At 32.4% G+C, this 16,427-nt stretch overlaps 2 protein-coding genes across 4 annotated transcripts; both read right to left on the bottom strand.

Moving 5' to 3' along the window:
• Positions 1-507: 507 nt before the first annotated feature.
• On the bottom strand, positions 508-1,578 carry LOC111366755 (homeobox-leucine zipper protein HAT3-like). The gene is made up of 3 exons (XM_022987454.1): positions 1,501-1,578; positions 1,294-1,373; positions 508-1,105 (listed from the first exon to the last, which is right to left on the bottom strand). Exons 1-3 carry the CDS (start codon positions 1,576-1,578, stop codon positions 817-819), a joined length of 447 nt encoding a protein of 148 aa, XP_022843222.1. The 3' UTR covers positions 508-816.
• A 722-nt stretch (positions 1,579-2,300) lies between these two features.
• Positions 2,301-4,246, bottom strand: LOC111367492 (homeobox-leucine zipper protein HAT4-like). 3 transcript variants are annotated; one of them, XM_022988398.1, is made up of 4 exons: positions 3,877-4,246; positions 3,294-3,544; positions 3,087-3,166; positions 2,301-2,898 (listed from the first exon to the last, which is right to left on the bottom strand). In XM_022988398.1, exons 1-4 carry the CDS (start codon positions 4,028-4,030, stop codon positions 2,610-2,612), a joined length of 774 nt encoding a protein of 257 aa, XP_022844166.1. In that variant the 5' UTR covers positions 4,031-4,246; the 3' UTR covers positions 2,301-2,609. The 3 variants fall into 3 exon arrangements, with proteins under 3 accessions (XP_022844166.1, XP_022844167.1, XP_022844168.1); XM_022988399.1 differs by having other exon boundaries at positions 3,294-3,511; XM_022988400.1 differs by having other exon boundaries at positions 3,294-3,469.
• Between the last annotated feature and the right edge of the window lie 12,181 nt (positions 4,247-16,427).

Raw genomic sequence — 16,427 nt, 5'->3', positions numbered from 1 at the left:
CGTTAACATCGTCAATACTAACAGCCTTATCGGCAACTTTTTATACTTGTATAATAACGAAGATACTTTTAAGTGAAGTCCGATAGACATTAAAATAATATTTGCGTTGCCCTGTTAAAAAATTTAGACATGCGCACAGCACTCACCATTTTAATGTACATTTGGATGAATTCAATCCACAAGGACCTCAGCCGCTACGAACAGAAAAAAGATGATTATGTCGAGATTTGTAAGTCGAAGAATTGTATGCCATGTATGGCAAAAGTTAGGATGTACAACCATGCGATTAGATAGTGTAGGACATATTAAGTATACTTGATAAGTTCAATTAAATGAATCATGTGACATTGCTATCATTCAATGACATGTAATTGCTACCTAAATTAATGCTTCACATCAATGGTATTGAATAACATTATTAGGTTCCTAAGCAACCTAAGAGTAAGAATCTAATCATTTTGCATTAAAAACATTCTTAAAAAATGTTGTAACCATAATAACCTTGTTCACAAGCCTCTTACTAAACTAACTATATTATAAGTTATTATTCTATTAAACAAGCAAAAAGTTTCAACAATGTTACCTCCATCTCCAACATTAAATCCAACTTTTGCCTAACATAACCATTCTTCTATTGATAAAAACACAAAAAAGAGAATTAGGGTTCTCTTTAAATAACCCTATCAATCTATAAGCACCAACCTATCTAGACCATCCTTTACAAGTCTTTCTCCATATAAAGCAGACTTTCAGATCCCCTCATCCTAGTTTTAGATGGCAAAATCGGAGAGAACCGATTACCATTTTACACTTATTTTAAGATTGAAACTTCGATACGGGCATAGGCATTGGGCGTTGGTGGTGGGCCGCATCCAGATTAGGTTGTTGAGTAGCTGAGGATGATGAAGACAAGACAGCCACATGTTCGCACTGAGGACACACGGTAAGGGTGGTCGGAGGGTTCTTGTTCATGTAAAAGTGTGGGGAGAGCTTCAATGCTCTTAGGTCGTTCACTTCCTTCTGCAACCGCTTGTTTTCCTCTGTTAGAATTTCACATCGCCGCCTCAAGTAGTCACAACCAACCTTCGTCTGCTTCAATTTGATCCTACATCATTTGTAAATGACATTCAATGTACAAATCGACTACTTTGTTGTATAAACTCCTCATTAGTTACTTTTCCACTCAAAACCATTAGCACTAGTAACATAACAAATTACCATTTTTCAGAAACATATCCTAACAATTTATTTGAAGGCCAATTATACCCTTGACTTGGTTGATTAATAACTAACCTTGCCCTTCTATTCTGAAACCACACCTCCACTTGTCTAGGCCTCAGATTCAACTCTTTCGCCAAAGCCAACCTTTGCTTCTACAAACCTCACAAAACCAATGGTTTAAAAACTTGTGCCTCCTTCTGTGCTTTTCAATTTAATTAGCAATGATTAGCACACAAAAATACCCTGACCGACTGAAATATTTAGCAAAATATCACTAACCGGGCTGAGAGTATTATATTGCTTGAATGTTTCTTCAAGCACCGTTCGAACCTCATCAAAAAAATATCTAATTCTCATATTATAGGTGTAAATTTGTCGAGCTTGAACTTCTTTATTTTTTCAAAAAATTTTATAATAAAAAAGGCGTTGGGTACAATGGGTTTTGATCGGGGCAACTTTCCAAGTAAGCCCTATTGGGTACACTGTCCACGTGCATTTCAAATGAATGATTCTAATGAAATATCAATAAAAGAGATACTTCTTCATTTTCACCAATTTATGGATAGCTAAATACATTAACCTGTCAATACTAACAGCTTGATCGTCAACTTTTTATACTTGTCTAATAACGAAGATACTTTTAAGTGAAGTCCGATAGACATTAAAATAATATTTGCGTTGCCCTGTTAAAAAATTTAGACATGCGCACAGCACTCACCATTTTAATGTACATTTGGATGAATTCAATCCACAAGGACCTCAGCCGCTACGAACAGAAAAAAGATGATTATGTCGAGATTTGTAAGTCGAAGAATTGTATGCCATGTATGGCAAAAGTTAGGATGTACAACCATGCGATTAGATAGTGTAGGACATATTAAGTATACTTGATAAGTTCAATTAAATGAATCATGTGACATTGCTATCATTCAATGACATGTAATTGCTACCTAAATTAATGCTTCACATCAATGGTATTGAATAACATTATTAGGTTCCTAAGCAACCTAAGAGTAAGAATCTAATCATTTTGCATTAAAAACATTCTTAAAAAATGTTGTAACCATAATAACCTTGTTCACAAGCCTCTTACTAAACTAACTATATTATAAGTTATTATTCTATTAAACAAGCAAAAAGTTTCAACAATGTTACCTCCATCTCCAACATTAAATCCAACTTTTGCCTAACATAACCATTCTTCTATTGATAAAAACACAAAAAAGAGAATTAGGGTTCTCTTTAAATAACCCTATCAATCTATAAGCACCAACCTATCTAGACCATCCTTTACAAGTCTTTCTCCATATAAAGCAGACTTTCAGATCCCCTCATCCTAGTTTTAGATGGCAAAATCGGAGAGAACCGATTACCATTTTACACTTATTTTAAGATTGAAACTTCGATACGGGCATAGGCATTGGGCGTTGGTGGTGGGCCGCATCCAGATTAGGTTGTTGAGTAGCTGAGGATGATGAAGACAAGACAGCCACATGTTCGCACTGAGGACACACGGTAAGGGTGGTCGGAGGGTTCTTGTTCATGTAAAAGTGTGGGGAGAGCTTCAATGCTCTTAGGTCGTTCACTTCCTTCTGCAACCGCTTGTTTTCCTCTGTTAGAATTTCACATCGCCGCCTCAAGTAGTCACAACCAACCTTCGTCTGCTTCAATTTGATCCTACATCATTTGTAAATGACATTCAATGTACAAATCGACTACTTTGTTGTATAAACTCCTCATTAGTTACTTTTCCACTCAAAACCATTAGCACTAGTAACATAACAAATTACCATTTTTCAGAAACATATCCTAACAATTTATTTGAAGGCCAATTATACCCTTGACTTGGTTGATTAATAACTAACCTTGCCCTTCTATTCTGAAACCACACCTCCACTTGTCTAGGCCTCAGATTCAACTCTTTCGCCAAAGCCAACCTTTGCTTCTACAAACCTCACAAAACCAATGGTTTAAAAACTTGTGCCTCCTTCTGTGCTTTTCAATTTAATTAGCAATGATTAGCACACAAAAATACCCTGACCGACTGAAATATTTAGCAAAATATCACTAACCGGGCTGAGAGTATTATATTGCTTGAATGTTTCTTCAAGCACCGCCACTTGCTCCTTGGACAGCTGCAGTTTCTTCCTCCCTGCTCCATCGTCGATGTCATCCTCCTCCAAAGAGCTAGTGGCTCGCTCACCGTCGTTCTCCTCTCTCTCGCTCCTCTTTCCACTCACACTTGACACTGTATTGTTTGGTGATGACGCCATCACTACTTCCTCATAGTCTATTACAGTTACCGGATGGTTCACATCGATTCCTCGAAGAAACGATTTGGTCTCAGATATGCGGTTTGGGAATTTTAAAAAATGTTGATTTTCTCTAAATAAAATATTCATTTTTTGCTTCTATATTTTCATTTTATTGGAAATTCGACTACTGTAGAAGAAAAATCCATTACACAGATTGAAGGCTAAAAAGGGAGGCAACTTCTTAAAAGGAGATAATTTTCTATGAAAATCATAGTTTTTACAATCATTTTGTCGGAAATAAAAAATGCTAGCACAGAGTAGGCAAGGAAAACCATATGAAAACGGTACGATTCATGTTCTTCACAAAATAAAGCATAAAAAACAGAAAACAGTAATTTACCAGCAGGTGATTTTAACAGATCGTTCCCATGATAATGCATAAAAGGCAAAGCAGGCCTCATGAGGTTCGAGGGGAAATTGGAAGTGGATGGAAACAGATTCTTGTTATCTGGGCATCTCAAGCTCAAACTTAAATCATCATCTTTCTCAGCCATCTTTTTCTTCTCTTACTCTTCTTCTTCTCTCTCTAAAGAACCCAAGAACTTCACTCTCTCTATTTGTATGTCTTGGACTTTATAGAAATGAGAATCCAAACGAATAAAGGATAAAGAGGAGACATAAGGAGGAGAAATGGGATGGTCTCTTTTCAGCTGAGGAGTTGCAGCCCTTCTTAGGCTAGTGCAATACAATCTAAGATTGTAGATTACGACCTAACTGGCCTTACCCCATATAAAGATTGAGGTAGATAGATATATATAATATGTATGTATATACAATCAAGTCTTTTACATCATTTTTTTATACTTTATCACGTTACAACACATTGAACCATTTACAATTTGATTTATGCTAAAGAAACAGGCCTCATGACAGGCTTTTTGGGCAGCTCGACCCCTGTCCCGCAGCCTTGTTTCTATAGCAGGGCTCTTAAATTTTTTTTTACCCGATCAACAGTTACAATATCAACAATCATGTCACAAAAAGATATATATATGAGCTCTATTAAATCAAATATTTGGAAAAAAAATTTTTTTAATAATTTGTAGTTAAAAAATTTTTTTTTTTTTTTGAATTTAGGTATAATAATATTTTATTAAAGAATGTCTTATTAAAAAAGGAAAAAAAAATGTATTTTGAATAAAATGGACTATGAACCTGGGCTTTTTAGTTGAAAATTTTCATTTATGTTGAGCCCCAATTTTGTAGAAATGGAAATGAGTGAAATAAGTTTTTTTTTTTTTTTGAAAAATGAGTGATTGAAAAAGAAAGAAAAGTTTTCGATTTATGTGTAATATTATTTTATGGAAGATCGTGTGATCAAAAATAGAAAAGAGATAAATTAAATGTAATGGAATGAAAATTAATGGGAGTCAGATGAGGGTGAATGATACTTGTGTCAGAGATTGCTATTGACTCAACGATGATGATGGATATGCGTCTCAATTTTTGAGCTGCAATGAGATTACCTTGGGACTTGTACTAACCATAGGTTTGAATTTCAACCTATGGATGTGTTTCGCGAAAAATTATTTTCAAACATTATTCCTTTTTTGAATTTCTTATTTTTCCTTTTCTTTTATGTTTTGAATTTGATGATGTTTTTATTCTAAATTTCTTTATTTTCTTATTTATTTACTTTAGTGGCAAAATAACATGCCATAAAAATATTTAATTGACTCAACTATTTATAACAAATCAAATTGGATTGTTATTGGATCAAATTAATTTATATTCATATTTGCTCTATTTAGTTAACGGATTATTGAATTCAAATTTTGATCGAGTTATCGAATTATGATCCTAAATCTATCTCCCTTTTATTTTATCGAATTCGAATAAAAGTTCAATTCATTAACAATCCTAATGATATCAAAACAATGAAGACATATTTTTCTTTCTTTTTTAATTTCTTTTTATTTAACTATTTCAATTGTTTTAGGTGAAAAACATAGAGGTATCAGTTTGCACTTTTAAAAATGGTAAAAAATTTGACATTTTATCAACTAATGATCCGATGGACAAAATCCGTCTTTAGGTCCTCATATCTCACATCCATTAAAAGGTTAAAATATAGGTTTTGCAGTTGAAAAGTTAGGATCGCGATACATTTTTTTGAAAGCATGATACCTGCAAATTTTCCCATTATGCTTTCTGCTAACCACATATAAATGTTATATTATTATAATTTTTTTTTTTACCATGCAATAATATTTCATGTCAACAAAACAAAGAGAAATGCATGCCCGTTATGTTTGAGTACAAACATTCTAAGGTGAAAATCATTGTAAAGTAGAGATCTAGAAATAGGTTCATGAATACCATCAATATTTACTGGAGAAGCAGCAATGAAGGCAATAATGAATACAGAAGTTGTGATCAATAAAGAACTTGAATCCAAATCTGTAGACGTTGTACTTCTACTCTTTCTCTTTTTTTTTTTTTTTTTTTTTTTTAGCCCATTTTCAACCCTAAGTTTACTTAAGTCAAATCTCAGCTTCCTCCTAGTTTGTTCAATCATAACTTCTCATTCCAAAGCGATTTTCATGCGTTGACTGTTGACCAAGGAGATTATTTCCTGGGTTACTATTTTGATTCACGTGCCAAATTTTGTGTGTCCGATTTTATCTAATTTAACATATTTACAAAGTTTTAAATAATGAGGATGGAATCTTCAGTGAACAAGATAAAAATTTTCTATTACTGATATGGTTATAGAATCATACTTATAATTCTCTGAAATGGGAACAAGAGATCAAACTTGTAACGAAGGAAATGCATACTTAAACTCATTCAAAACCTAACCTTTTATTTGCAAATCCTTGTTTGGAAGGATTTTTTAAAAGTCATTTTCGCCTACATTTTCTTTTAAAAAAAATAAAAAATCATGTGTCATAATACATTTCCTTACCTTTTTACCTCGCATTCTCCAAAAAAAAAAAAATCTTAAGAAAACTCTCCCAAACAAGCTTAATTAGTTCGAAAACTTTCAAAAAATTAAATACTAATATTTTATTAAATTAGAATTTTTAATGAAGTATAGGGGATAATAAAGCACTCGATTTGGACAATCAGTTCTCGTTGTTCTAATTAATTAAGAGTTATTAATATTAGTAAAATAATAGATTACAGAATATGGTTCTGTTGATAAAATAAAGAGCAACACTATATCGCATCACCATGCACTGGTAGTAAAATGCCATCCTATATAAAAATAAATGATAGATCCTATTAAATGAGTTTTAATTAGATTTATCATTTAATGCCATTACATACTATATATATTGGTGTTCATTATTTTAAAATAAATTCATTAATGATTAATTTAAATTTCTCGTGAAAACACAACGTATTAAGTGCCTGTTTGATCAGGAATATTTTCCTCCACACATTCGTATCTCTCTCCCAATATACATAATTCATCTAAAATATATATTCAGAAAAATAATATCCTTTATAAACAAATTAGGTAAATTCATATGATCAAAGTTTAAACTATATCCCACGAGTTTTGTATAACGTTGCAAGATATTTATATAGTTTACTTTGAACAAATTAATCACAACTATAAAATTATTTCAACTTTCCAAATGTCAATTTACGTATATCAACCATTGATCACAAAAAATGTGTCAACAGGTGTCGGATTCCACTTGAGTCCATTTGAGCAAATTTCGTCAGGTTTTACCCGAATACCTGGTTAGAGATTCAACGGCTTATTATGAATGTGAGAGTGAAACACACATAGTCAGGAACAATCATAACAAGAAATAACTTTTTTACTTACACAAACATGAAGAGAGTGAAGATAAGTTTATTTGCTTGAATGTATATTTTTTTCATCCTTTACAATGTTTCGAAAGCTATTATTTATAGTGATCAAACTGAACTGGTCGTCGTTTATCATATCCACGTGGCTCCATCTAATTGATCGAAGTCTTATATCACTCTTTCGTGCATTAATTACATTGACAAATACATTTGACAAGGAGTCTGCCGCCTACATTCTTAGGCTGACAAATTTGACATCTATTAATGCAAACGTTACATCAATTATTTCTAAAGATACACTCATCATATTTGCTCTAAAGGAGACAAGCACTTCGGCCATAAGAGGAAGATTTGGACATGGAGGAGTTCAACATTGAGAGGAAGCACTTCGGTAGTGGAGTTTTGATGGAGATAAAGCCTTGGTCGGGAAAACAATTCTTGCCTTCTTCATTTTTTATTTTTATTTTTTGTCTTGATTGACTGCCACTTGTATGCGCATGGTGCCCCCACGTGGCTTCATATATGATTAGTAACATCAACCTTATTTTAGATGATATATGACTCAAGTTGTCAGGAAAATATGAAATATTTGAAAACTAAAACTATGGAGATTAGTATGGTTTTCTAAATGTAAATGAATCTCTAATATTGCCTCGAATAAAAATTACATAAACTTCTCCAATAGCAAAAGTAAATGTAAATTTCTCATTTCAACCTTTTTTTTTATATTTTTATTTTTGTGCTATCTTTATCTTTAACTGTTATTTTTCTTAAATTTAAATAAAATAATAGTTTTTAGTTTTTATGATTTGATAAATATCATGACAATTAACTCAAATAATCTAAATTTATTTCATTAAAATTCTTTAAAATCTCATAATGGGTGTCACTTTTACTCTTACCCGAAACTACCTAAATCCGTTACCACACTAACTCCCATCCCGCATCGCGAGTAACATGACTATGACTTGTATCGATATGTTGACAATCAGTAAATCGTATGTTCATAAGAAGAGGTTAGATACAATTTGTTTGTTGTATGTTTAGGTGACGTTAAATTTTTAAGTATGTATGAGTGGGAATATGTTAGACACGTCTAAAGGATCGCGCTTTATCCTAAATCTTGTCTACAACACCCAACCTATCATAAGAGACAAAACAACGTATCAATTGATATGTTGAAAATCAATAATTTTCATGATCATAAGATGACAATGTGCTACTTGAATATGTTGACAATCAATTATTTTCACTTTGGAATCTAATTTAGAATCAGTTATAAAAAGATTGGACTGGGAGAAAACATACATTTCATAAATGTTCCATATTATTTAAATAGTGTTACGTTATGAGTTTCAAGGAGTGTGTGATTAAAGAACAAATAAAAATTGTTGATCTTAAAATGTATAGTTAAATATTAATGTTTAACCAACTTAGCACTATCAAATAAGTTAAGCTAAAATACACCCATTTTCCAAGTTACGTTCGGAGATAGAAGAGAATATCTACTTTCCAACTGCTCAACATTAGAGCTAGACAATGGCGAATAGAGATGATCTCGTTTGGTGCCAGATGACCTCCACAAAAATTTATGAACTTCCATGCATTATTAGGTTTTCAATTAATTCTCTATTTAGATGTTAATTCATTACATTGTATTCCTATTGAAGATATTTGTGTTATGTCAAGTTTTGACATCTATTTCACTTTTAAGGTAAGCAATAAGTCCTAACTCGTGGGTTTTGAATTTTATGGAAATCGGAATTTGGTATTAATTTTTATTTTTAGGAAATTGGTTGTTCTCTAATGTGAGTTAATGGAATGCTGGGACTCTGTCATTTGTCTATTGAAATTGATTATATTTTTGTTGTCGGGAGTTATTATTTGAAATATATTAGCATTCATTAATTTGTTGAATTTCCATGACAAAAAAACTTCATTTTCAAGTGAAGAGCAAAATTTTGATTAAACGAGTGTTCAACAGAAAAAGATATTTAGAAAAAAAATCAGTAACCTAATTTTTGACCCATGGTAAAAAATGTCTAAATCACGAGGGCTAGATTAAACAAAGTAGCCTTGTGTGTTATTGGACAAGGAAGATCCTCAAATTCCTAGTGAGGAAGTTATTACTTCCAAAAAAAAATTCATTCTGAGTAATTATACTTGGCGTTAATCAAGTATCTGCACTTCAATTTTATAAAATCGAATAATTAAACTTTAGTTTTATTTCAATCTCACAAATAAACTCTGATTTGGTTTGAATCATGTATCAATATTTTGATTTGATTTTAATCAAGTTAATTTTGTCCAAGTCCACCTAGAAAAATTGATGACATGACAGTCAATAAATGATGGTCATCGCATATAAATATTGTTTTCTAATATGGAACAAGTACAACTTTGGCAAAATAAATGGATATCATCATTTTCAATCAGTCTTGGAGATAGAATTGGATTTAAGTTATTCAATTGGGATCAAATTAAAACCTAGTTACTCAAAATATATATATTTGTGTGTGTGGAAGAAGATGACGTCAATTGTAAAGCTTATACCTTTTTTGAAAAAGAAAAAGTCGTAGAGCATCTCTTTAGTACAAATCAACATTTCATCTTCTATATACACAATATAATTACACTCTAAACTACATGCAAAATGTATGAAACTAACATAAGCATCAACTATATCCTCATTTTTAGTGGTTAGAGAGTCTCGACTCTCGAGTTGTTTTTTGTTTATAGATCACTACGATCTCCGAATTTCAAAATCGTAAAAAATCAATGTTATTATGCATGCACACACACTCGCACACTTTTTTTTTCCCATTCTCTCTCAATTAAATTAATTTATGTTATAGTCGATATAAATTGCTTAAATGTACTTTTGTCACTTAAAATAGGAAAAATCAAAATAAAACAAAACAATTTACACAAGTATTTGTACTTCAGAATTTTTTCGAATCATATAAGAATTGGACCGAATTGAACAAAAAATTGATCAATTTTAGTCTAGACAGATTCTATTTGTACATGAAGTGTAAAATTTTTGCCAACTCAGATCAATTTATTTATAATTAAAAAAAAAAACTAGGAAATTGAGCTCTTCGGTAAAAACAAATAAGGACTTATTTGTAAAAAATTAACATATTAGGGATATCTAAGGCAATTTTCCATTCAAAACAGAGAGGGAGAATTGTGTCACGTGGGTATGGCGCATGTGTTCACGTGGATATGGCCCATATGGGGCCTGCAATACTTGCTCACGTGGCAGGAGGTGAGTCCCACTTGTAACACTCGTGCATGCGTGACACCTTTGTCCCTTAGCTATCCAACACGCGCTAAGGTACAATCATTGGATACTGCATCTTTAAATCATTCCCATAATAGATTCAGGGTCCGTTTGATTGTAAAGATAGAATTGAATTGTCTAGAAAACGAATTTCAGATAATTGAATTGCCTAGAATTGTTTTCCTGAGAAATGTAAATTATTGTGTTTGATTGGTATAATTTTCCACATGAAAAATGTTAAAATAAAAGTATTTTTTAATGTCCGTTTGGCTTTGTTTTACATGAAAATTGTCAATTAAATGGATGAAATTTACTGGTATTAGAAATGAAATTTGTTTCCATTGCCAAAACCAAAAATAAAAAAAATCAAGAAAATCATCTATCCTTGGGTATTTGTTTGACTTTGTTTTACATAGAAATTGTCAATTAAATGAAAATATTTTTTAATAATAATTCTTAAAATTTGTTTCTATTACCAACAAAAAAAAAATCCAAAAAAATAAAAAACTTGATACAGTGCCTGGAATTGGTGAGAATTGAAATTCCATAAAAATCAGGAATTGCACAACTTTTAACAAAAGCAAGAATTGATTTCCATGGAATTTAAAATGCTATCAAACAACCAAAAGGGGAAAAGAAGGAATTGAAGTTCATGGAAATGAAATTTCATGCTATCAAACAGGCCCTAAGTGGTCCGTATTATTTCCACGTGCTAAAGGGAAGTGTGTCTTCACGTAAATTTGCTTTCTTAAGTCAAAATATTTGTTATTCTAGTTTATTTTTTTAACTAAATCATCCGTCCGCATATCTTTTCAATCACACATTGTTCACGAAAAATCACCTTCACAAGCATAGAGTTTAAGCAATGATAAATGGTCTAGTAAAAATAGTTCTAAAGGTCGATACAGAATATTACGTGCTGGAGAGATATCGTGCATGACGTTCATAGTCTAATAAAAAACCATCTTGGATTAAACTTGTTTGTACACTTTTGATGTACATCAAGTTTAACACATTATTGCCGAAATTTCTGTCGTTAATTGTTTAAAATATTGTGAAGATCAATGTCTAAAGAAAAATGTCACCTCAGAGGAATGTCAAATTTAATGTAAAATTTAGTCCCTTGTTTGAGCCACATTATTGTAAAAATAAGAATAAAAAATATAGACGTTATGGGCTTTATACAATAGATAAAAAATCAAATATAGTGACTTGATGTGATAGATAACGGTCAAATTTTTCATTTTAATGAATAAATAATGGAGCTCAAACAGGGCATTAATGTACATGTAGCTTGATTAAACCAGCTTATGCTAATTGCTAGGATTTGGAAACGATTTGCAGGATTTGAACCTTAAGTCTCAAAGGAGAGCAAGAAAAAAGATATATCTAATTGATTCACAATAAACATTCTGAAATTGTGATCTGTATAAAAATACTCGACAAGATCCTCATTTCTCAAATACCAATAGATGATTCAAAGTTGATTAGTCTGTTGGTCAATTAAATTTAAAAGCATACGCATAGTATATCAACTATCTGACCTAAATATATCGAAATTCTAAAATATATCTTCTCATCCACAAAATGGGGGACGATTCAAAGGGGCCACCAAATTCAATTACACGTGAAGAGCTGCAATATTTTTGTTGTAGCCAAGAGAAAAATGATTGGCAAAAAGGCTCTATGTTTGCACTCAATTATAATGATTGTTGAAAAGTTTAGATATGGTATTAAAGCATCATAAAATAACCATACAAAATAAAATACAGGTTTGTTTTGATAAGACAAGAATTGATCAACTCATTACTTTCCAATGCTTCCGAGAAGACTTTATCAACTCATTACTTTCAATTGCTTCTGATGACAACTACCACCTTCCTTAGAATTGGAAGGTGGAGTATCAAGACATAAGGGTTGGCCAACAAAGATGATTTATTTAGTACCAGACTTATGAATTTCAAATTCTTTCAGTCAAAGTAGCTACACTTGATTTGAGTGGAAGATTAGGTTCAAGCACTAGAACATTTGCTTCCACTTTCAATGTTAGCAGAGGCAGAGAAATAGGGGAAGGAGGGGCAACTACATCAGCAAAAATTTTAAAATTTTTTGGGAATTTTTCTACTATATATTAAAAAATTATAGCCATGGTACCGAACATTTTACGCTTAAGTAGATTTCACCTAAACCTTTAATTTGTAGCATTTACAATATCAAATCTTTCAAAAACTGACATCTGGAATACAAATGATCAGAAATCATTAGTTTCTCTGCTAGTTGACTAAAAATCAAAGAACTAGTCAAATGTTGACCAATTTTTAAAGGAAAAATGATAACTTTACATTTTTCATATAAAAAACTTAAATTCCTATTTAGTACCAATTTCTTTCAAAATGCATTTTTTTCTCTCTTCTTTTCAACCACATATTTTTATTAAAATAATATTACACGTAAATCAAAAACTTTTTCTTATTTTTCAGCCACACATTTTCCATCAATTTACTATTCAAAAATGCATTTTTACATAAAAAAGTCTCCCAAACGCCCCCTAAATAAAAGATTTAATTCAAAAACAAAAACAAAAAATACTATTTATCTTCTCCACTCACCCCCGCACCCCACCCATCCTAAAATCAAAAACCACCAAAATCGTCAACACCCACCAAAATGCCACCCACCAAGCATTATGTTAATTTGGACTCCAGATGCAAATTTTTGATAGATTTGGTATCGTAAGTGCCACAAAAGAAAGTACTATTTATGTTTATTTGGACTCTAGATGTGTGGTAAAAGTTTTATTTTATGGCTACAGACAACGTAGGTTCGACTCCCATACTATTAATTTTCCCTTCTTTTTTGTGAAAAAATTGCACAATTAGTCTTCACCTTTAATATATATAGCAAGTACATATTTATCTTTAACATCAGTTTCCAACCTTTAATATTATTTATCGCTTGTTTGGTACAGATTTTAACTTCAGTAAAATTAATTTTTTGATCGTTATTTTCTATTTTAGCCATCATTTTTGAATTATTCTCTCATAGATAGAACTCACTTAATCTCTAACGGTCAAAAAATTAAGTAACCAAATCCCGACCAAACAAGCTTTTACATTTTTTGTCCTTTTTACATAATTCTTTTAATTATTTTTTTGTCTCCCACACTAAAATCTCTGGCTTTGTGACGCATTGCAAAACTAGGCATTCAAGCTTGCATAATTCTTTTTCTACACTATTATCTTTTTCGATTTCAATCCATTCAGTAATCTATTCTACATCACTCTACTACTCAATGTTGAAGTATGACACAACCATTTAGTTTCAAATATATTTAAGAGATCTCAAAACACCCAACCTTCTCACATTGTTTATATAAGATTGCATGTTGATCCCTATGATTTGCGTGAAAATAGGATACTTTCCAACCCGACGCTAAGAACACCACAAGTTTACCCAATCTCTTCAACTTTTTTAGAGAAGAAGAGAAGGTGCACAAAACCTATGTTTCTAGGAGACAGAAGAACACGTAGAGAGAAATTAGAGAGTCAAAATTTGTTTGATTATCAAGCCAAATTCAAAAAATACGTGTACAATGGAAGTTTCCAGATGTCGCATATCCAATATTCAACATTTTTCACGTGTCTTACATTCAGAAGAAAAGCGTATAAACAAAAAATTGAAAAGTAGCAACTTCTCGAGATTACACACTTTAGTCACTCAACTGTGTGTTTGCATCATATTAATGCAGCAACACTCATGCTTAAATTTTCTTAGTTATCGAAAATCATATAACACATTTAGGGTTTGTTTTAGCCCATTTTTTGTAAAAATAGATTTTGTAATTGTAATTTTGGGAACTTATGCAGTTGAAAAGTAGAAAAAATTTGGATTATATATAATTGGAGAATGTATGGTTACATATGTGTTTAGAAAATAAAAAGTTTTTTTAATAATTAGGTTCAATCATGGGTTTAATTACTCTAATGAAATCGAAGGAAATCATTCCAAAATTAGGAAAATGGAAAGGAATAGAACGAGAAAGATGCTTTAAATGGTAATTTGGGGTGATGATTTTGTATGCTCGGTATTCTATAAAAGTGTTAATCATGTCAAAGTTTCATAGGTCCATTGGCATATTAATAAACTGTCTAGTCCATCAGTAATATCCACGACGCAAGCAAATTGTAATATTTTTTAGCTCGTCAAGATCCACTGTCAATACTTAACTATTTTTGTCATGAAATTTTGACAATGATGATTCCCATGCTCGTATTACTCAATCATTCACACTTCCATTTTTATTCTACATTTTTTACAAGGAATGAGAAATAACTGCATGAAAAACCTAATACAACTAATAAAAAAAGATCTAATTGTTAAAGTAATAAGTTAATTAGGTTAACGGTAGTTTAATCTTATTACGTTTCCTTAGTTTTGCATTATATAAACCATTGTAATCTCACATATTTAGCCCTAAATTTGGAGGCTGGTATTAATCGATTTTCTCTCTTTCTCCTCCATTCTTCATCTTTGATTTGTTGTTTTCTACATGGTATCAGAGCTATTTCGATCCTAAACAAATCAGCCTTTGAATTTCGCTTCCGGCGAGCGGCATTCGGCTGCTCGTCCGGCTCGTCCGACTTACAATTTTGTTCAGTTTCTTTTTTTCTTGATATTAGGTTTTATAATGAAATTTCGATTTTCTTTTCTTGGTATGCCGCTTTCAACACATACACCCAACCCTTCCTTCCAATTGACCCATCTCTCAATACATGTGCATTGTTGCTCTTATGGTACTGGTCTGGATCTACACACTTATAGATCTACCTTCAATGAAAACTCTCACACGGTTCTTGATGTTATCCTTCTCGGAATGCTATCTTTTGATCTTCTCCTCAGTTGCTGTTTCCTTCAAATGGGTTAGACCCCTCTATGAGTTACGATGTTGCCGAAGAGGATTTCAGGGTTAGAGGAAGCTTTAGACCGTGGGACCTACATGAAGGTGTTTGCTGAGGCGTTGTGTGACGAACGCTGGTGGTTGACGTTTGTCTATGTATGGGTATTGTTGGATGTGGGTTGGTGGCTGCCGGCGAGTTCCTAGTTCTGTTCGCCGTTGTTGATTGTCTGGTTTCGTAGATGCAGCTGGGATTGACCTCTATTGACCTCTTGCCGGGATTGACGGTCTTAGTCGGGAGACAATTGGATCTCTTGGGTTCTATTTTTTTTTTTCATTGGGATTGTCATTCCACGGTTCCGGGTTTTCTTGGGTTGGTTGATTTAATTGGACTGTGATTCAACGGTTGGTGAGGTGTGTCTGCGGCGAGACCTGTGGTCGGCGGTGTGGAGTGAACAGTTGCTGTCGGTATGGTTTGGCGGAGGAGACGCTAGATTGAATTTAGGTCACTGTTAGCTGGGCTTTATTCTATGATTGGGTTGATTATTGAGCTGGAGTATATGGGTAATGCGTTATGGGCTGTAGAGCGGGTCTGGGTACTAGAGTACATGGATTGGATTTGTTGTGTTGGGCCTGCTGGGTTAGTTTTATTGGGTTTATGGGCTTTTAGGTTAAGGTTTTGGGTCATTATTTTTGGGTTTGGTGTTTTGGGCTTCATTTGTTAGTTTCCCTTGGGCTTGAAATGTTTGATGGGTCTGCGGAATTGGGCCTAAGGAGTGGGCTGTGGATTGCCAGCAGTTTGGTAATGTTGGATTTGGGCCTTGTATTTTGGGATTTCAATTTGTCCATTTGGGTTTAAAAATAAAAAATAAAAAAATGAGTGCATTGAAAATTTGGTTTGGTGTATGCCCATTTTATGGGATTGGAAATTTGTTTCGGTGTT

This window comes from Olea europaea, chromosome 18, assembly GCF_002742605.1.
Source record: "Olea europaea var. sylvestris chromosome 18, O_europaea_v1, whole genome shotgun sequence".
Lineage (NCBI taxonomy): Eukaryota > Viridiplantae > Streptophyta > Magnoliopsida > Lamiales > Oleaceae > Olea > Olea europaea.
This window is presented reverse-complemented; position numbering and strand designations above follow the sequence as displayed.